This window comes from Dermacentor albipictus, unplaced genomic scaffold, assembly GCF_038994185.2.
Source record: "Dermacentor albipictus isolate Rhodes 1998 colony unplaced genomic scaffold, USDA_Dalb.pri_finalv2 scaffold_17, whole genome shotgun sequence".
NCBI classification, from domain to species: Eukaryota; Metazoa; Arthropoda; class Arachnida; order Ixodida; family Ixodidae; genus Dermacentor; species Dermacentor albipictus.
The window spans coordinates 3,135,509-3,157,428 of record NW_027225571.1 but is presented as its reverse complement, the minus strand read 5'-3'; the positions used below and the strand labels follow the sequence as shown (position 1 = coordinate 3,157,428).

Sequence of the window (21,920 nt, the reverse complement as noted above, 5' to 3'; positions counted from 1 at the left end):
AGTACACGGGTGTCTTTGCATTTCGCCCCCAACGAAATGTGCTGCTTTAACCATGATGAGTAAAGGCTCAAAATATATTCCACCAACAATTTTGGCAGCCTTTGACTTTGGCAGCACGCGTGGACGAGCATTTTTTTTTTACTTCTAATACCGTGCTACATGCGGCTTGTTGGTTTCATCATAGCTTGGAGGCAAAAAGAAAAAAAAAAGTTGTACGCTTAAAATTGAACGAAGGACAGAGAGGGAAGGAGCACAATAGCAGTGGCTCCGTTGTACGTCTTCTTTTTGTGCTAGTGGACAACATTCTGCGTAAACTGCAGTCGTAGTAGCCACACACGTGATTTCAATTATTGCCGGCCAGCCGGCCAGTTACGTCAATATATATATATATATATATATATATATATATATATATATATATATATATATATATATAGATATATTGTTTGACGGCGTTCTTATGGAAAGAGCTGAAAGCAGTGTCACTATTCTGCATCTGTATATAATTCACTTAGCAGCGTGGTGTCCCAAAACGCACTTCCTTCCGCGTCCCATATACTGGCATATCCACCGTTCCGAAGTTATAACATGCAAGAAAAAACAACGTTTACGTGTTCTTGTCATCACTAAGGAACATAACAATCACCGCTTGTGTTCCGTGAGCGGCCAACGGTGACAAGTCAAAGCAGTCGCTGTCGACTGCGGCTTTCTCTCCGGCTTAGGCGAACTAGCCGACCTTTGCCAACAACTCCTCGCGATAAAGAAACACTCGAAATGGAGGAGTAAGTTGAGCGCACGACTGGAAACGTGCAATCCTTTGAAGTGCTTCACTCCTCGCTAGCCGTGCCGAATAGTGGTCTTGACGGGCCTCGAGAGATAACAATTATACGTTGCTCTCATTTGAGTTGAAGGACTCATCTCGTCTAAATTCATGGCGCAGGATGTTCTTTTCGTCTTCGTCTTCCTCAACTTGGGTTGGAATCTCGGCCTGGAAAGAGATGCACGACAGCGTAGAAGAGTTAATTAAATTATGGGGTTTTACGTGCCAAAACCACTTTATGATTATGAGGCACGCCGTAGTGGAGGACTCCGGAAATTTCGACCACCTGGCGTTCTTTAACGTGCACCTAAATCTAAGGGCATGGGTGTTTTCGCATTTCGCCCCCATGGAAATGCGGCCGCCGTGGCCGGGATTCGATCCCGCGACCTCGTGCTCAGCAGCCCAACACCCTAGCCAAGCGTAGAAGAGTGAGTTTTACTTTGGTTCATACAGAAATATATTATTACGGCGAAACCGTCCGTGTTCAAGATCGCGTTCAGCAATTATCGGTTAAATGCAATTTTAAAACTAGTGCTGCAGAAGTGATACTAGTTCTATCGTACCTTAGCGGCAACGGTACTGCGCTGCTAAGCACGAGGTCGCGGGATCAAATACCGGCCGCGGCGGCCGCATTTCGATGGGGGCGAAATGCGAAAACACCCGTGTCCCGTGCATTGGGCGTAGGTTAAAGATCCCCTGGTAGTCAAAATTAATCTGCAGTATCTCACTACGGCGTGCCTCATAATCAGATCATGGTTTTGCCACGTAAATCACCAAAATTCAGTTCAAGTTCTATCGTAAAGCATTGTTTCATTTAGTAAGGGGCTTTGGCGTCTGGGAGTCTGCTGCTGAGTGTTTTGTGAGCGTGTAACTGCAAGCAGCTCGGTGCCCCGAAAAAGTTGTGACGTGCGAATAATCGCATATCAAAATGATTTTGTCAATTTTATTGGCGGTTGCTGATTTGGATAAGCAATCAGCTTCTGATTTATCGAAGTTCGCTATGCCAAGAATTTGCGTGGGCGCATTTGAAAACTAAAAAGGCGAATTTACAACGAACGAGCTTCTGGTATTCCATATGAAACTTCCAACAATTTCGTGACAGCTGGTTGCATTATTGGCGAGGTTTTCTTGGGTTGCTACAAGACAAAGCGGCAATCTTTGAAAATTATGCGTTAGGAGGTGGGTGTTTCTGCATAAGACGCTGTAAAATTGAAGTAACGGTTTTAAAATATTGCTTCCTGAAGGAAGCATAAATATTGCTAAGGTATACATTAGTATAGAATGAGCGCATTATAATTTAAACATTAGTATAATGCTGCGTGTGATTTAGGGATCATATTGTGAAAAACTGCAGTGAGCGAGCAGTCAGTGTATGTGTTACGACTCTTAGGAAAGTCAAATTTTTTTGTTTCTGCAATGAGGTTGTCCTAGTTATTGCAACGAAGCTCACCATTAATAGCTGTGCATTACTAAGAACCTAATGGGGTATATTACGGCGCGGGACTAGCGTTATGTTAGTAAGTGCTTCAGGTTGTTTCTTAAAGAGTGTAGCGCAATTAATATTGAACGTGATTTTCCATAGTACATGTCCCTTCAAACAAGGGAGTTTTTGTTTAGAGAAATAACAAAATCGGGTACTTGTTTTGTTTCCAGAAACAATAAACACAGAGGATTCTACATGCGGCGACATGCTGCACAAACTATTTTAGTGACGGCGGCACTAAAATATGAAGCTTACCTCTGCCTTTGGTAGTAGCTTTAATTTCCTCCATAACCTCAACGCAACTTTGCTTGTGAGAGGAAAGTTTTCGGCGCACGTCCTTTTCTCCCCTGCATGCAGTACAAACTGCATCATCACTGAGGCTTCCATACCAGATAATCAGCAGTAAGAATTAATATGCTTCTAAAAATATTTGAACCATTGCCATTTCAATATCGATAACAGAAGCTACAAGAAAACTTTACTCTCTTGCGCGTGAATTCATATTGTCTGGCTTTAGACCTACAGAAGTTGTAGACTATTCATGTATAGCTTGTTCAGTGTTTCCAAACTTCGATTCTTAAGTATAGGAAGCGCGCAACCGTCCTTTTTCTGTAGCCGTTGGCGTCTAGGTCACCCGCAACTCTTTCAGCCCCGCCCCCCCACCTCCCCCCCCCTTTTCATCCCCTTTTTCTCACCACCTGGACGTCATAGTGAACTCTGAAGGAGAAGCTTTTCAGATGAGTCTTAGACCATGACCGTCAGAAAAGGCGATTCCTCTCAATAGACGATATGCACTTGAGCTACCGCGGCTGGTTTCAGCGTACTACCTTGAGTGACAATGTTTGCTAAAGGGAGTATGCTGTAGCTTCTGATTCTGAACGGCTAAAACATTGAATTGCGCAATTTTTCCCAAGTTTCAAATCTTAAGAATAAGAAATAACTGAAGTCTAATTTCAAAACTTGTGTTCATGCATACCACTATAGCTCTAGTCAGAAAATGGTTCAAACATACTGTTAAATCAAGAGCCTAGATTCAATCAATCAGAATTGTTCGAAATGCAGTCTAGTAAATAAACAGTACAGAATCGACCGTGTTGTTCGTAAGGGGCAGGCACGAAATGAATACGCTGGCAGTTATTGCGTCTGCGGTAAGTTATTTTTCGGGTGGAAAAAGACTCATTTTCTCGCTAAGAACAAACTTCCTTCAATCCACACTTTTTAACGTCATTTCACGGCATTTGAAGTGATCAACAGTAGTCGAAGAATATGGACTGCTCTGGAGCCAATTCTTGGAGTGAGCTATTGTATAAACACTGATAATGAAAGCACTCGTTTCCCTGACGAAAAGAAGGACCCTTGTAGAAACGTTGGTGTCAGGGACATCCCTTTTCCACTGTTTATCACTTATAGTCGCCACTTATATATAGTCCAGTGGACCTCCGTCGTCTTTGGATTTTACGGAATTTGATTTCGTCTTAGCGGGGAACCTGATGCAACGGTCTTTCCAAGTTTGCATGACGCGCACAGCTGTTCTTATTCTTACTGACAGGCGATAAGAGTAGCTCTCGAAGTGCTTGTTTTATGCCAGATTGTAATGAATCGCACACACCAGAACTCAAGAAGAAACAACTTTCAAGCGCCTTTTTACTGAGGAGAATGGAAGATCCACTTTTTCATCGTACTGACCTGTTAATAGGCTGACTGTAACGCCGACAGAAATGGTGAGAACGGTAGTAAAAATTAAGCTCCAGTAGGCTGAAAATTGATAGAAGCCAAGCAAACTGTTTTCTTGATGACCTGAAAGACTGAAACGAAAAAATCCGCTTTATGAAGCAATTGTATCCACTATAATAAACCATCACTATTATAACATAGTAACAATGTAACGTTGTCTTTTTATAGTGGTTTTGCTTATATGCTTGGTTATGAATGTACCGTACCTCTTGAATGGACCTATTAAACACTAAAAAATCGGAAAAATGAGAAGAAAGGGGGTTAACCAAGGGGCCCGAATTTTATTAGTCATATCATAAGAAGGCAACAAGCACTTAGACCAAAGACAACATAGGAGAAATAACTTGTGCTTAATAAATGAAATAACGAAACGATAAATTAATAGATATGAAAGTGGATGAAAAAACAACTTGCCGAAAGGGGGGGGGGAACGATCCCCACAACCTTCGCAAAAACGGGGTAGTACATCAGCAGCTATGAAAGTTTCCTATTGTAGACAGAAAGATGAACTAGCTGCTTGGCAGTTACACTAATTATTTGTTTTACTTCTGTCTGTTTATCTGACAGGATATCTGACAAACAACTTGTCAACTCAGAAATTGATGTGGTGCGTTAGTGAATCATGGTGAATACTCTGCTGAGAGATTACACTGCCTTCGACTAGGAGGAGTCGAAGATTATGCGTTTAGTCGAGGTGCCTTTCCTAATCCGGTGGTAGGGAATTAAAGAGAGCACTAAGTGGCCAATGAACTAATCAGTTCATCTCACCTGTCAACAGACGACGCTTCGTCGATGATGAAGGTAGAATTGCTTGTTATGGGGAAAGTGTCATTCACCGGACAATAGTCTACAGTGACGCCCATCCTGGGAGAATGAATGTCGAGACTGATCTTCCCAAACATCAGCCACAGCTGCAGAGCTCCAGCAACTAACGTGCCGACAGCAGCACCCTGCAAACCACCAATTAGTGCACACACGTGTGAGCATGGAGGTCCATAACTGCGCGCAGCTACAGTCCGGGGGTCACTCGTAGACACCAACAAAGTGGGCATACTCTAAACGCTTAACTCAAGCGATCAACATGCGAATGTTCTACATGAGAAACATTGTAATGATTACTGGAGGTATAAGGAGATCGTACTGAGACAGCCCATACCAGTTTTCTCATCTAAAATATTTTTGAAAAAGCAAAATTGCCTCGCGTGATTTGTATTTATACTGCCCCATGATGCATTCTTAACTTTGAAGCTTTCCGGAAAAATGACGTGGAGATGACCCAAGACAACACCTATATACGCATTATCGTAGGTCTACGATACAGACCTAGTGGGATAAATGTAATTTTGTCGAATTCTTAGGGTCACAGAAGCTCAAAAAGCGGACTTATACTTTTCTTAGTTTTATATTTCCTTTTTCATTTTTTGATTGCTGCATTTCCGTTTCCTTCATAGAGCGCAGTGTAGTTAGGCTCCGGTCTCCCGCTCCCCTGACACCATTTTCGAGCTAGTTACTGCTATTATCCATCAGGAGGCATTTGCTAGCTTTTCCTGACATATTTGATTACGCCTACATATTTTCTAATAATAATAATAATAATAATAATAATAATAATAATAATAATAATAATAATAATAATAATAATAATAATAATAATAATAATAATAATAATAATAATAAACACAATGTGTTACCTTTGCATTGGCCCACGGAAAAACAAGCCCTAAGATGAAAAGTCCAACGAACGGTGCAGTCCCACCACTGTGCAGCACCAGAATAAGCTTGAATGAAAAGAGGAAAGGTGATTTACTTCGTCACTAGAGGCTATGGGCATCTTGCTGTTGATATATTACCACACGGTCTTAGTTTAACTTTGAAACTTCATTTAAAAATCCGAGGACACCTAGGAACCTTTTACAAGTTGTGAATGCGAAAGCATTCATGTGCAATTGAACGCTGCTGAGCGGTCGTTCGAGTTATGCACCCCTTGCGGGCAAGCGAGCGCGTTGAGACGCTTGGCCAGCGCCTCCTAGATGGCACAAGGACGGTGAACTTCGATCCGTGACGTCATGCTACCTTTTCTCGAATGCCATAGAATCTCATGGGGTTGTTGTTGAATGAACCGCGGTGATTTTGCCGCCACCGTTTTCGTCATACTGGGCTTGGCAATGAGACTTTTGGTCCAAGTAGCAGGATGTCGTAAAACAGAGTTGACAGGCCTGCTATCTAGGAGACGCTGGTTTAGCCCAGTGGGCAATACCACCACCACCACCATAATAATAATAATAATAATAATAATAATAATAATAATAATAATAATAATAATAATAATAATAATAATAATAATAATAATAATAATAATAATAATAATAATAATAATAATCCTGGATACGCCCACTGCAGGGCAAAAACCTCTCCCATACTTCACCAACTACCCCGGTCATCTGCTAATTGTGGCCATGTTGTCCGTGCAAACTTAGTCTCATCTACCCACCTAACTTTCTGGTGCCCCCTCCTACGCTTCCCTTCTCTTGGAATCCAGTCCGTAACCCTTTAATGCCATCGGTTATATTCCCTTCTCGTTACATTCTATGCGCAAGCTCATTTCTTTTTCTTGATTTCAACTAAGATGTCATTAACTAGCGTTTGTTCCCTTACCCAATCTGCTCTCTTCGTATGCCCCCCCATTAACGCCACACCCATCGTTCTTCATTCCATAGCTCGTTGTTTCGTCCTCAATTTAAGTAGAACCCTTTTCGTAAGCCTCCAGGTTTCTGCCCCGTAGGTGAGTACTGGTAAGACAACGCTGTTATACACTTTTCTCTTGATGACTAATTGCAAACTGCTGTTCATGATCTGAGAATGCCTGCCAAACGCACCCCAGCCCATTCTTATTGTTCCGATTATTTCAGTCTCATGATCCGGATCCGCGGTCACTATCTGCCCTAAGTAGATGTATTCCCTTACCACTTCCAGTGCCTCGCTACCTATCGTAAACTGCTGTTCTCTTCCGAGACTGTTAAACATTCCTTAAGTTTTCTGCACATTAATTTTGAAACCCACCCTTCTGCTTTGCCTGTCCAGGTCAGTGAGTATTGCAATACCCTTTGACCAATTGACATATGAAGTCGTGAAACTTTACCATGATGTCCAACAAAAAAGGCCATGAGGTCGTTTTTCAATGGGTACCTGGCCACTGTGGAATCAGTGGCAATGATTCCGGCGATAACGCTGCTCGCACAGCACATCAAGAAGAGCACAGCGTTCCAATTCCGCTTTCGAGGACTGTCGCTGCAAGGCAGCTTCGACACCTGGCACGCAGTCTCACAGTGACCGAGTGAAACTCGCCAAACTTAGGACTTACACGACTGCATCGACTAAACTCCTCCCTGCAACCCCGACCTCCACGCGGACTTCCTCGATGTGAAGCTACGCTTCTCTGTCGCCTTTGGTTAGGAGTTGTCTTCACAAAGGCATACTCTACATTAATTGGAGTGACTCACAGTGCAGCATGCGAGGTCTGTGGCACCGAAGAAAACATCGACCACCTGCTGTGCCACTGTCCAAGATACACCCAAGAGAGACAAGAACTGGCCAAAGCTTTCCAAAAACTGAACAATCGGCCGCTTTCTGTGCAGGTGCTGCTGGAACACCGCCCCCGTCGCCCGTCGGCCCATAAAGCGGTGAAGGCGCTTTTGTGTTTCTTAAGGGCGACGGGTTTGTGCGACCATCTGTTACTATTAATGCAATTTCTGTAAAACCACACGCGTCAGCGAACTTGCCGCAATTTCCTTCTTCCCTGCCCTCCTCTCTCTCCCTGTGATCTTTGTTTTCCCTTTTCCCATTACCCCGGTGTAGGGTAGCCAAGCGGACGTTATTCTGGTTAACCTCTTTGTCTTCTACTTTTCTCTTTTCTCCTCCTCCTCCTCCTCCTCCTCTGCTTCTAAGCGTGAGGTCGTAGCTTCGAAACCCACTACCACCAATGTTTTTGCTTTCGAATATATTCAATTTTTGACACAATAATTTATTTATAGAGATTACCGAGGTGAAGTTAAAACACAGGCGAGAGCTTGCCCGAACAATGTACGCGCGGATAACACAGACCTCCTGGAGCGTCGCGGTGATGCACTCTCTCCACACGCAACACCTTTCGCGCCAGGGCGGCAGCAGATGTTCCTTTTCGCCCGCTCTGCTCATTCGAGGGGCGTACGTGACGTGGCGTCGCAGCCAATCGGAATTGAGAGGCCGTTTCATTGCTACAGACGCCGGATTGTTTACTCAATTAGCCATTTGATGCTTTCGCATCTAAAAGTGTATCAAAAGCTTGAAACAATTGCACTCAAAGAGTGTTGTCAATGTGAACAATAGTTAAAGGCTCGATGACAGCTTATTTTGCACTGCAGCTCTTCATTTCACGGTGTTCTTCGTATATCAAATGATCACACATTAAAATTGAAGGTAATTGAATGGTGTAGAGGTAAAGTATATTGCTATACTTGGGAAACCTTTCGGTATTTTGGTGTCCCTATAGCGCATTTGCATCTAATGAGGTGATAAACTGCCAACGTTTCTCCGCTTTCCCTGATGTACTGGCCGCGAACATTTGTTTATCCATAGGTGCATTAAAAGGAGTGCTCCTTGTTGTTCACTTTACGTGGAATAAAAGCTTGGCTGCGCTGAAAATAAATAACATGCAAATTTTGGTGTAACTGAACTGTTTTGATTGATCTCACTCAGAAAAGCGCTGCTGAGTGAAACCGTATGAATTACACAACTTTGACAGTCAGCTATTGACGCCCACCACATACCGCGGTGATTTACACCTTTTGTGTGTGCTCCCTATAACGTAAAAATATTTATTTCAAACCAGCAGTACCAACGATAAAAATCACAATCTACTAATACTAGCTGTAATTGCTTGGAATGTGCCCAGAAGTGACTCTTTCGCGAACGCAAACTTAGTGGGCACACTAGGCTTCATCTTCATGCTACAACGACATCAGTAAAAATGTCTATTATGCAACTGACAAGATCCAGTTTCTGATGAAAAATAACGTACAGCGCGAAGGACAAGGACTGCGAAGACGACATACACAGCGCTGACTTCCAATAATATTCAATTGCGTTGCCACATCGTGTATATATACAAGAAAGGGCATGCGCAGAAAATTAAAGGCAGCAACATGGGGTGTTCTAACAGCAAGTCACTGAACTAAAGGCTCAACCAGGCGTACGCGTTCCAATGCGTCCGCACATGCCGCACTGACTCGACGTCGCGTCGCGCCCGACGGAGGAAGAGGGCGCGCACCCAAACGATGCACGAGTTGCCGCGCGTAGCCGCGCGTCTCGCCGCGGCGGCGCAGTGTTGCTAGCTTGCCATGTTCAAGGCAGTCTAGCCTTCGCTTAACGGACACGTTAAGCATGTGTGTTACATATTGCAAGAAAACACAATAAAAGCGGGGAAGGCGAAGCTAACTTCACCACAGACTTCACGACGCGCGCGTGGAGCCGGAGAGATTGCTCAAACACATCACGCTAGGCATCTCGGAGACGACGAGCGCGCCACCTGTCGCTGTCATGACAAAATGCCGCACCGCCATACGCGGCGCAGCCCAGCCGATGCTGACACCTCCCATTCTAGCCACCCTACCCGGGCTTGCCTGAACGTCGCGCGATGAGTCGTTCCAGAAGTGACGTTGGCTTGCCGTGGTCATGTGAGGTGCGTCATGCTACTGACGCGAGCGGCAGCTTCCGGCGCGGGCGCGAAAAACCTAGCGGTTGTAGGTCTCGACGCCGCCGCGCGCCTACACGCGAAACAGCCTCCGCGCCTGACGCCGTACGCGCCCAGGCGTGGTGCAGCGCGTGCGGGCGCATTGGAACGCGTACGTCTGGTTGAGCCTTAAGAGCATGGTCACCAGAAAAATAAAGAAAAATAAAAAGAACATTACGATTTCTATCTGTTCATATACGTGACTTCACCAGCGATCAGCGCGATAGAGGGGGGCACTGACGCAAGTACTACCAAGTTTTCTGATGAAATCAGCTTCCATAATTTCCCGGGTGAGCGGTGAGCTGTGTCTCGCTAAAACTTCAGTATCTTCAAAGAGGGGCACGCAGCCGCAGTCCCGGCAATGGATGCCCAAGTGGCCTTGTACAGTGCTGTGGACGTTGTTACAGTGCTCTCTTAGTCGATCGTTTAAGCACCTGCCTGTTTGTCCGACATATTTACTGCCGCAAGACAGGGGAATTCGGTAGACTACATTTGTTCGCGCACGCCACAAAACATTTTCTGTGCCCGACAGAGCCACAACTCTGATGCGATTTAGGCGCGTTTACACGCTTACAGAGCCTTGCCAATTTTTCCGGGGCTGAGAAAACGACTGTGATTCCTGCACGCTGCCCAATTTTCTTTAGCCTATGGGAGACATCATGCACATATGGTAGCACTGCAAACCTGCGTCTTTCAGCCAGCTGGTTCCATGATTTAGCGGGCTCATCACATTTTGTGCGCTTCAGAAGCTGTTCCGCTATGGCTGAAATGGCTATGGCTGAAAAAAGAAAGACGGCAGCTGCCGCACCACTCAGGCAACTGCGCCTTGTCTCGATATCATATGTTCGAGGCATCAGCAAGACATTAGCCCTCGTGCATGCGAGGGACAGGGGTTGACGTCGCTCACAAACCTCTCTCTACGGTCGGCAGCCTCCTCCCGCGTCCAAAAGACCGCATTCCTGTCGAAAAGGCGCAGGGCACTGTGTAACAAGATTACCTGCACCGAATGACCCGTGTCGTATATTGGCGAGACTAAAAACTTCCCGGAAGGAATTCGTGAACACAAGAATAATCTTCTCCGCCTGAACAGAGAATGCAACGCCGCGAGCTTTTTGATCATGAGATTGGCCCCGACGGCGCTGTCGTCTTGGAGAGAGAAAACAACCACCGGTGGCGGCTCCTTTTTGAATCCTGGCACATCCACAATACGCTGGGTAACATGAATCGTTCGTGAGGAACAGTTCTTGCCGTTTACGCTCAAGGTGTACGACAAGTGTCTGCGCAACTGTCAAAAGTATCATTTAAGCCCTGCTACGCTCACCCCATCTCACCCCTGCATATACGAAGGAGCCGGTCGTGCTCCGAATCGTCGGGTTTTAAAAATAAATTTTGGTTGGAGTTTTCCTGCTCTTTAATTCAGCTGTTTACCTTTGAGTTAAGAGAAATGTCTAGCAGGTTATCAGTCTGAAATTATTGTGCAATGGTGCGCTAATGGAGTCAATTTGTTCGTTATTAACCACGCGATACTAAACAGGTGGCTTTGTTATATAGAGGGCCTCATATGTGTCTTGCAAAGGAATACTTTTGATCCAGACATGTAGAAACAGAGCGTAAACAGCCTAGACTTGCTCTTTATTATTCTGCTACAGCATCTCCTTCTTTAAAAGTAATAACATGCTTTCTTATGTAAAACCTAGCCCGTGAGGTAAAAATCGCAAGGTAGTTTTTCGAGTGGTGTATCGAAGCAATAACCACCTGCCATACCATAAGAAAAAGTCACCGCTCGCCATCCACTGACATTCTCAGGCATTCTTGGGTGCAAAGAGCTTCACTGTGCATATTTACAAAGCATCCAGGCTACGCAAAACACCGCTTGAACTAAATAAAAGATACACTCGCTGAAGACTTGCTTACCCGGACTGCTGAACCCAGATGAGGCACTGCGACAGCACAAGCGGTAAGAACACATCCAAAGAATAGGGCTGGAGACAAAGAGAGACGGACGCACCGAACTCAAATCAAGACCATAACTTAGCCCGGTCTGCACTTGCACACTTGAGTTCTCTCAAAAGCTTTATGATAATAGCGTTGCAGAATAGCCGCTAACAAATCCTATCGCGTTTTAATGCTCACTGCACGGTTGTGCGGCTGTTGTCTGAGTGTGCCGTCAGGGTGGGCGTATTCAACCAGCATGGGTTTGGTGAGTAGTAGAAAACTCCTCACGGCTTTTTTTACAGTGCGATAGCATTGATCTCCTGCGCGCGCTGGGGTCTGTAACGATAATGGCCAGATTTTGCATTACCGACACTCAACAATAAAGAGACCACAGGATGTGGCTACCTGTTTTTCGGGAGCGCTTTCTTGGCGTATTGTGTACGGCACATATAGTTTGTTGGAACTTTAAGTAATGATTAATGTGGCGCACAAGCAGCGGCGTCTTGCCTTTTCAATAGCCCAGTCTCAGAAACAGAATACTGTTCCACGTAGACAGCGCAAAACAAACACGCACGCACGCACCGCAGCACAGTGCTCCAGCACTCTTGAAGTTCAGTTCTCACGGCAACTTCTTTGTATCGCATCACTTATTCTTATTTAGCCTCTAATTTCTACCACATGGTGCGTTTCTGAAATTTAGGAACAAAAATTGTTTTGTGCAATAAAAACATAATTACGTATGGTGAGTGTTGCCAAACATCACCTATATTTGGCATCACTCATGCACGTAGGTATCGATATCGGCGCGCGGGACGCCTGTTTTGTTGTTATAGAAATTATATGGACACTCCAGAAAAGCGAATTTTCGCCGTCGTCGCCTCCGTGATGTGTATAGTAATCTGCGATAAGATTCCGGCCGCGTGCCGTATGCTGTAGGTGCAAGTGAAGGCGTGCGAGGGTGAGATCAGAAGGATGGTGGCTTGACCTCGCTCACACAAGCGAGGTAGGCGGGCATAACGCGTTTCCCATCGCGCGCGAGCAGGAGAAGGGGGGGGGGGTTCTACTTCGGCAGCGGTTCCGTATGGCGCGACTGAGCGCGGACGCGCGGGCCCTATCTTGAAAGTATTCTGCAGTAGGTAGAAACTTTAGGCACGCCTAGGGCTGATGGCTTCATGTGCACTCTGTTCTCACAGCTTAGTTTACGTTGAAGTGAGATGAAGTATGAAGGGCAATTCGCTCGCTGCTGCTGCCGCTCTTCCTCGCGCCAGCGTATTGACAGCGAATATGAACTGTCATCGATTTAATTTAGTTGGTAAGCAAATGGCTGATGCAACGGCTATCGTTACTTCGTATAGCTATCTAATAATTTGCTTCGTATAGCTATCTGATAATTTGGTACCGCAAACGATGGTTTGCCTTTCAGGCGAAAGTGCAACATTTGTCGCTTTATTTTGGCTCACCTTATTAGTTTACTGGACGTGGTTCTCTCTTTCACTACTTGCGTCATAACTGGATATTGAATATTGAAGCTAATGGGGCGCCGCGTGGTGGTGGAGAGGACAAGCTTCACTGTTTGGTGTAATGTTCTTGATTCCTTATGTTCGTTGTTGCTTGCGATACCATTACATGTATGTGCCTCTCTAAAAAAAAAAAGACATGCTGCAGAATTTTTAAGGACTGTCTACTAACACGTAAGCATTATTTGGATTGGCTGTTACTTCGCTTTTGCTTACTTGCTTTTCCTAGCTTATGTTTGTCTACGCATCGCATTTCTGGTGCCAAAGAAATTAAATCTGCGTACTGCAATGTGTGGACGGTTTTCTCTCTGATCAATTTTTAGTTTCAGTTGTTCTTTCTCGCTTCTAAAATTACAGATCATCCACATTTCCACTATTACAATGGTTAAATGTATTAACTTCGCAAACTACGATTGTTTATGCAGATACAAGGCATCACACTCTTCCGGTGACAGACATATTTTGGTGGGGTACTCGCCAAAGAATTCTTACGCATTAAAACTAGAATTAAGAAAAAGAGAGAGGCGTTTTTGAAAGTTCTTTATGGTGCTGTTCTGAATGACAACACTTTCTATGTCATCACAGGTTTTAAGAAAAACAAGATGTGCAAAATATATGCCTGTATCTGTTTTATCGGATTCATGAAGACTGCGACAACTTATCGAAGCGGCCTCCATTCAACTAAGCAGTAACAGCGGCGTATGATACCGTGTAAAAGAAAAAGGCCAATGAAAAAGAAGTCTTACCGCTCTTCTTCGTAAATGCGGTTGCTTGCGCTGACGTGAGTTTCGTGTACTGCGAAATCACGTCCACATAAAACACGGCAGCTTGGGAATTGATGATAGAGGATACAGTGCTGTAAAAAATAAACGACAGGACGTAATAGTTAGCGGTGCTTGTCACTCAAACGCCACGGTTTTTAGAGGTTTACGTAGCTAATGCTGCAGCCCTTTGGCAAATTGCATATGAAAGTGTGTGTTTGTATCAAAACGGACATCGTGAACAGTAGAGGAGGTGCGTATTCTGCAAGGAGGAACGTAACTAGTTTCTTGTTCACTGTGATGTGATTTAGGTACTGGGTTAGTTCAGTTGCCTCTTCCGCTTTCAAAATAATTACTTCACCCATGTTTAGTGATCTCTAAACAAAATGTCGGCCCAGGCAGGCACGAGAGGTCTAAATGACTCTTAAGTCGATAACTGAACATGAAATGGCTCAACTGGAAACATTCACCATGCCCTGGGATTCTGTCCTCATCTGAGACATGTAGACGACGACTGCAACTTTCAGTGCACATAGATTCAAGGTCATCCGAGTGCGGTGCCTGGAAAAAAAGTGCGGAACACCTTCTAATAAACTTTGCTTTCTTGGAGCCAAAGGCGCGGGTAATATGAGACTCATGGGTGTGCTGACATGCACGACTCTAAACGTTTGACAAACTTCATCTTGTTGCAGTGGGAAATGTTGACATTATGCTACTATTGGATCTTGCCGGTGAGTGCGGGAGTTGGCCAACGTTGAGGAGGATTTTGAGATGAAACTGAAGGTTTATGTACATTATTTACAGTAATAAATCGGACGCTGCGGCCCGTGGCAAGAAGAACGAGAAAATGAATGAATGAAGGAATGCTTGTCTCTTCTCCCTGCTTCTCGCTTTTAACCCCTTCGGTCTCTCGGGGTCACGTCATTTTCGGCCAGTCGTCGAGCCCGCTCAGGTGTCGTCATTTTCCTCCCATGGTAGGCGCCCGTGCAAGTGTCGTCAAATTCGGCCGGTGGGGTCGTTCCAAGGGCTCCACTGTTCGAGGGGTGACCTGCCACCGGTGTTGCCTTGGTGTCGTCTCCCCGCTAGAAAGCGCTCAGCTGGAGGAGACGAGTTGTTTTCGAACTACCTTTCAGAGCTGCAAAATAGCGTTGATCGGCACCAAGATCAACTACCTGGAACCGTGTCAGCCTCCCGTTCCACTTTCGGGAAAAGTCAAGCACGGGTGGAGACAATAGCTCGACGTGCGGCTTCATGAGGTGGGGGTCGCCAACTTGTCTGACAGGTCTGGAACGTGGTAGACGCGCCCCTGCTCTCCATATATGGAATGCGACGACGATTGGATGCGGTCGGGGAACTCGAGTGATACCAGGAAAAGGGTCCGTATAAAACACTACTTAAGAGGAACCTCTAGCTCGGGGTGAGCTCAAATTTTCCTATTCAAACACATGTAAAATAGATAAATGCTGTTATGAGACGACCACTTATATTTAATTTCCTTTTGACGTTATGCTGCGTGGCCACCCAACCGAAAAACCGAACGACATCCGCTAAACCGATTCGAATGAACTTTGTTGAGAGAAGGTTAACTTATAGCAACTCTACGAAGCAGAATGTTTAGTTAGGACCTGAAAATTTTACAAAAGTTACTAAGATTGTCATGTTTGAAAAAAATATATTATTAGAAGCACGAAGTTTAGAAATCCGCATCTCTGCACCAGACATAGAGCTGTTCCGAAAACTCCTGCTGTTAGAGCATCTAAATCGGACAAACCTGATTATTAAGTTACAGCTTACATGAAATTGTTATAATGTTTACTGAAAGTATACTACACGCAAATTAGTGTTATGCTGCGGGGTATAATAGACTGATCTTGTTTGTTTAGATTAGTTATTAGGTGTAGTTTACAGAATCGTGATAGCATATATATTGCGGAGTAATCTCTGTAAACGCAGTTGTAATCGGTTTTTGTTTTTAAATTTTTGTATTGTTGTATTTTTGTATATACAGCACAAATTGCAAATATACTTCCATCACTTCAAATTAAAAGTCAAGTTCGCCGTTTAAATGCAGCCAACCTCATCGAACTCGGTGGAAAAAAACGATCTCTCCGTTCCCATATGTATTTACATACAAGCTCTCGAAATAACGCTTCCTCTTAAATTTCGCGCTCCTTCCGCTTTTTCGATATGTATTCTGCGAAACCGAGATTTATATCATCATGTATGGCGTCATAGTAAAGCAAAGTCCCTTCGCACCGACTTTATTGGCATCTAGCTTGGTCACGATTTAATTCTTCTGCATGGTGATGCGGTGCCACGCTTGGGCATTAATAAACTGAGTACATACACACATGCCCCGTCCGATAATTGCCCTACTATGTCATTTAAGAAAAGTATGGTTATATATTACGTAGTGGAACAGCCTCTGATACACACGATCTTCAATTCAAGGTCACAAGTGTGCGCTTTACATTCAACAATGAAAAGACGACTATCACATGAAACTCGGTGCTGTTTCCACCCTATCTCTCGTCCATCAAAGGATCACGGGACAGCGGCGGCTCGCCCGCGGCGTCACGACGACGGGAGTGCCACCGTAGCCTTTATAGCGAATCGTCAAACGCCACAGGTTTGGGATTCGAGGCCACCATGTGCAGTGGTTGAATCACCACTTGTATTTCTTTATAAGTAGGCCTTCGAATTCTATCGGTAGCTTACAATTTATATAGCTTTTTGGCCACAACCTTCATAGTTCGTAGTTAGTTGTACATTGACGCGAGTTTTGTGCGGATGTGTCCACGTATCGCGCGTGGATCGGCACTTTCTTCACTCAGAGTCAGCGAATAAGCGCCAGAAAAATATGTTTAAACTCTGATGCAAACTTTGTCCCCTGTTGTTGCCCTCGACCTCGCCTGTTACTATTCTCGTTTGTTGCTTTATTCTTGATTTGTGTTGGAGAAGTGGAGACTAACCGTGGTGCCAAGATTGATGACGTTCTCTCCCTAGTGAGTGAGAGCCACGCTGAAACTATAGAAGTGCTAAAGAAAATTCAAAAAGTCATCACTCGCATTGAAACCAGGGTAAGAGCCATTGAGGTCACATTGGGTGGTATAGCTCAAATCGAAAGCAACTGCGAAGGTATGAGTGAATCAGTAAAAGAAGTCGAGTATAGCCAGGGCAAATGAAGTCGGTGATGTTGTAGATGACATGAATAATAGAATGCTAGGAAAAACCTTTTTGTAAAGGGCTTTCCTAAACTGAAATTGAAAAATATGAAAATAGAGAGAGCATCGTCAAAGAATTATTCTCCGCTCACCTTTAGCTGACTCTCGGAGACATAGAACGTGCTAATGGGATTTGTCGACCCCTGTCTGGTTTCAATCGCCCCGTTAAGTTTCTCAACTACCAATCAAAAATAGAAGCACTGCGTAACGCTTGCAAACTAAAGAATCTGGCTTCACCTGAAATATGCCTGGAAGAAGACTTCTCGCCTAAAATCCAGCTGGCACGTAAAAAGCTTCGAGACTTTGCCAAGGGTTGTGTGGTACAGCGTGAGGCAGGGACAAGGAACGCAAGAAAAACGAGGACAAGCGCTCTAAAATAGAAAACCGACTAGCCCAAACCATCACCCTTGTAATTTGCCAAGAGAATACACAAAGAAAACGAGCGTTTTGCGCTCGGTTTTGACACACTGCACATGCAAGATGGCTCTTATCGGTACGAGTCACTGTCTAATTCTGTCATTCTTGTGGCTAAAACACGCCAGCGCTTCCATAAATGATCAGCCGCAGTGCTTCACTACAAACCAACTGCACATAAAGTTTCATTGCTCCTGGCAAACTTCCGAAGCTTACTTAAGGGTAAGCTTTAGCTCCTGGCCAACTCGGACGCGGCCTATTGAAATACATGTAAAATGCAAAAGCCTGTTCACAGCGAAACTGTATACCTCTACGGTCCAAAGAAATTTTCGTGTCGTTGTGGTAAGCAAAAAACTCCCATTACATGGGCCGGTCCCGACGATGGTACAATGGCGGGCCAACCCGCGGCGGAGGTGAAACAGGCGTTAAGCATCCCCCGTACCTGGGCCGATCCCGAAGCTGGTGCAATGCCAGGCCGACCCGCGGTGGAGGTGAAGCAGGCGCTAAGCACTCCCCATTCGTCGGCCGACCTCGAAGATAGTGCAATAGCTGACGTACCCGTGGCGGAGGTGCAGTTCGCCATTAAGGGGCCCGCGTACACAGCTTCGCTGCTCATCCTTCTTCACAGAGTGGAAGGTCACTGAGTTTTTTATGAGATATCTCCTGGACCGATTTTAATGAAATTTGATGCATTTGAAAGAGAAAGCGAAATTCTAGTGACTGTTGGAAGCGGAATTCAGATTTAGGGCCTGAATTTTGTTAAAAAGATATTCAAATATTCGAAAGTTTGAAAAACATAGAAGCACGAATTTTCTAAATTAATAGCTCTGCATCAAGAACAGATATCGCGGTTCTGCAAATGGCATCTACTAGAAGATTCAAAGCAGACAAATGTGATATGTCATTTTATGTCTTACGCCAATTTGTTGCGCTGTGTACAAGGGTTCCGCAAAAGCTGTATTTCCATATTGCATAGCGATATGTGATATGTGTAACATATCACTTTTGTCCACTTTAGATGCGAGATTAGATGCGATTCATATAATTGTGATATCATTTCTCATTCACGAGTTACAGTGTCGCAAACTTGATAGTTTCGTTTTCTTAAAATGTTCAATTTTCGCCACTTTTTAATAAAAATTTGACGACCTAAATGAAATATTCGAAACCAGTAGTCACTAGAATTCAAGTTTTTCTTTTAAATGCAGCAAACGTCGCCAAATTTGGCGGAGTGGTTGCCGCGAAAAACGTATTCTCCTTTTACATGTATTTAGATAGGAGCACCGAGCAACAAAGTTGCTATCCTAAAAACACTGACACACGCTAGTGATATCATCATTGGTACAGAAACGTTGCTCAACGAGCATATTGCTGATAATGAACTATTGTTGTCGAAGTCATTTGAGAAGTCTGAGTGAGAAGATTTCCTCGGCGTCGCACGTATTCCGATTTTTAGCCGGATCACAGCGGGGCAGCAACTGTCGATCAATGGTGCTCCTCCATAAGGCCTACGTCGACGAAACACTACGATATTACCTCCCGATCCTGCACAAAATATCTCCCTCAAGCACGAGAAAACTCGAGGCAGCACGAAACAACTGCCTTCGCGTATGTCTTGGCCTTCCGAAGGGGTCGTCCCGCTCAGGGACTGTAGCAGAAGCTGGATGCCTGCCTCTGGAAGTGCTATGTTCGCAGGAGACACTTCGGATACACCTTCGCCACGTCATTCATACGAAGACTCACTTTTTAAAGGATATTTCCCGAACCCGTGCTACATCTGGCTTTGGGCAGGCCGTCGGAAGCATATCTATTTCGATTCCTGCTCAGGCGTCACAAATTATGTCGCGAAACATTTCACCATGGACACTGTCTCCACTGGAAATCGTGCCATATATACCTGGAATCAGTTCGAAAAAGAAAATGCCTCAAGCAGCGACTTATCAGATAGCTTTAGAATATATGCACAAAGAATACGCAGCCGCAACGCGCATTTTCACAGATGGCTCTGCAACTCCACATCGTTCATCATGCGGACTTTTTGTTCCCTCTACAGGGCAACGATTCTCGTTTCATCTTGAGCGAGCGACATCATCTACTTCAGCGGAGCTATATGGCATTAAAGAGGCCCTTGTGTATGTACTTCGACAGCAGCCGCCAAAGACATGGGTGATTGTCCCAGACTCAAAAGCAGCCCTACAAAGTATGTGGAACAGGCACAAGCGTTTCAATAATTAACCAGCAGCATTTGACATTGGTTATCTTCGATACAGGGGTAAGATTGCTGGGCATTGCATAAAGTTTCAGTGGATACCTGGCCATGCCGGCATTTCGGGAAATGAAAGAGCGGACTAAGCCGCCAGAAATGGACTCCAATACTGCAAGTTCAACAGAACATTTTTTACAAAAGCCGACGCTTCAAACATAGCACAAAAATATGCCTATCAAGAAAAAGACCGCATCTTGAATCTGCCGCTTCACCAAGATAACTTCCTACGTTACATTGACCCAGAAATGAGACCGAAAATTCCACGAGCACTTCCTCGACACTTAGAGACATTGTACCATCGTCTTCGACTGAACGTGGCATACACGTTCAGTCGAAGACCGCATAGGACATACCACTAACCCATACTGTGATAACTGTCGCAACTTAGAGACAAGTAAGCACATATTACTAGAATGCCCCGCGTACCGCGACGACAGACAATTTTTTTAGCCCCAAATGGACATGATTTGCCACGAACCGTTAACGTTACCGAGCGTCTTAGGTCCAATGCCCGGCCCTTTAAAACAGCGACGGGTTTTGGATTTATTGTTCAAATACCTGACAGAAATTGGTCAAATAGGAAAGCTTTAAAAATTGCACGCTTCCTATACAAAAGCCTAAATTTACCCGCCATGTCACCTGTAAATATTAGTATCAGGTCCACTCGGACGTTTCATATTTACTTTTATCCTTTTTTTCTCCCACTCTTTTCTGGGATCTTTTAATCCCATTCCCCATCCCTATACAGAGTAGCATGCCAGCGGTTATATACGCGCCGGCAAAATTCTCTGTTTTTCTAATAAAGAGCCCTCTCTCTCTCACCCTCTTAGAGCGCTACTGACCTTCCGATCGCCAGCCCAATTTTGTAGATCTTTTCAACGATGCTATCGAACAGGTCACAAATAAGTTCCCGAATGCCACACTTGTTTTGGCTGGTGATTTTAATTATTCAGCAATAGACTTGTTGACTCCTGTTTTAGGTAACAATAATCGCCAAGAATACCTTCACTTTCTGCATACTGTACATCTTCCTAACCTTTCCCAATTGGCTAACAATCCTAGACGAGGCGAAAATATTCTAGATCTGATATTTACTGAATGAATGAATGAATATTTGATGTTCAATGGCGCAAGGGCCAAGTATGACCAAAGAGCGCCATGTCTGTGGTAATGAGTTTGGAGTGTAATTATGTGTTCTATGAAGTTGGCGTGACGTGGCTGTAAAGGGACGTTAAATATAGTCGCTCTAAAGTGCGTAAAATCTGTATAATAAGAATATGGCGATGACGTATGACGTGTACTATGAACATTAAGATCCATTTCAGAAGAATGGCATAATGTGTAAAATATATCAGGTTATAAGATTGGCAGGGCATGTAATGAGGAGGGAAGATAACCGGTGGTCATTAAGGGTTACGGACTGGATTCCAAGGGAAGGGAAGCGTAGCAGGGGACGGCAGAAAGTTAGGTGGGCGGATGAGATTAAGAAGTTTGCAGGGACGGCATGGCCACAATTAGTACATGACCGGGGTTGTTGGAGAAATATGGGAGAGGCCTTTGCCCTGCAGTGGGCGTAACCAGGCTGATGATGATGATGATGAAGATTGGCTAGAGCACTACTGCTTCCTTAGAGCCCTTGAAACACAAGGGCCTGGAGGCATGTGCTACGCAAAACAATTATCGCAGCGGCATCCTCTGGAACGAGGATGCTTTACTAAGTTAATGGGCTTATAACATGTGTAGGACAACATTATTTAAGAATTTGAGGACTGCCTTGGCTTTAAAAAGCGGTTCCTTACCAAGAAACATAGCCGAGTGTAGAGGGATGTAATAATTGTATGCAAGCAGAAAATGTTCCTCTCCGTTTCGGCTTCCCGACGCTCCAGGAGCACATGGAGGAGGGTCAGCCTCTCGCCGCATCTACCACAGGTTGGAGGTTCACTTCCAGTAAGCAGAAAAATATGGGTGCCAAATGTGTGTCCTATTCTGAGGCGACAGG

The 21,920-nt window shown here is 44.7% G+C and overlaps 1 protein-coding gene across 2 annotated transcripts in view; it reads right to left on the bottom strand.

The window, feature by feature from the left end:
• Positions 1–482: 482 nt before the first annotated feature.
• The window catches only part of LOC139051981 (sodium-coupled monocarboxylate transporter 2-like), a 154,723-nt gene continuing 133,285 nt past the window's right edge, over positions 483–21,920 (bottom strand). For both annotated transcript variants that reach the window (XM_070529046.1, XM_070529045.1), the window contains exons 9-15: positions 14,003–14,112; positions 11,719–11,786; positions 5,729–5,815; positions 4,806–4,987; positions 3,990–4,108; positions 2,559–2,650; positions 483–988 (exon numbers count right to left, since the gene is read on the bottom strand). In XM_070529046.1, coding sequence (XP_070385147.1) covers positions 884–988; positions 2,559–2,650; positions 3,990–4,108; positions 4,806–4,987; positions 5,729–5,815; positions 11,719–11,786; positions 14,003–14,112 — 763 coding nt within the window. In that variant the 3' untranslated portion in view covers positions 483–883. The remainder of the gene's footprint in view (positions 989–2,558; positions 2,651–3,989; positions 4,109–4,805; positions 4,988–5,728; positions 5,816–11,718; positions 11,787–14,002; positions 14,113–21,920) is intronic.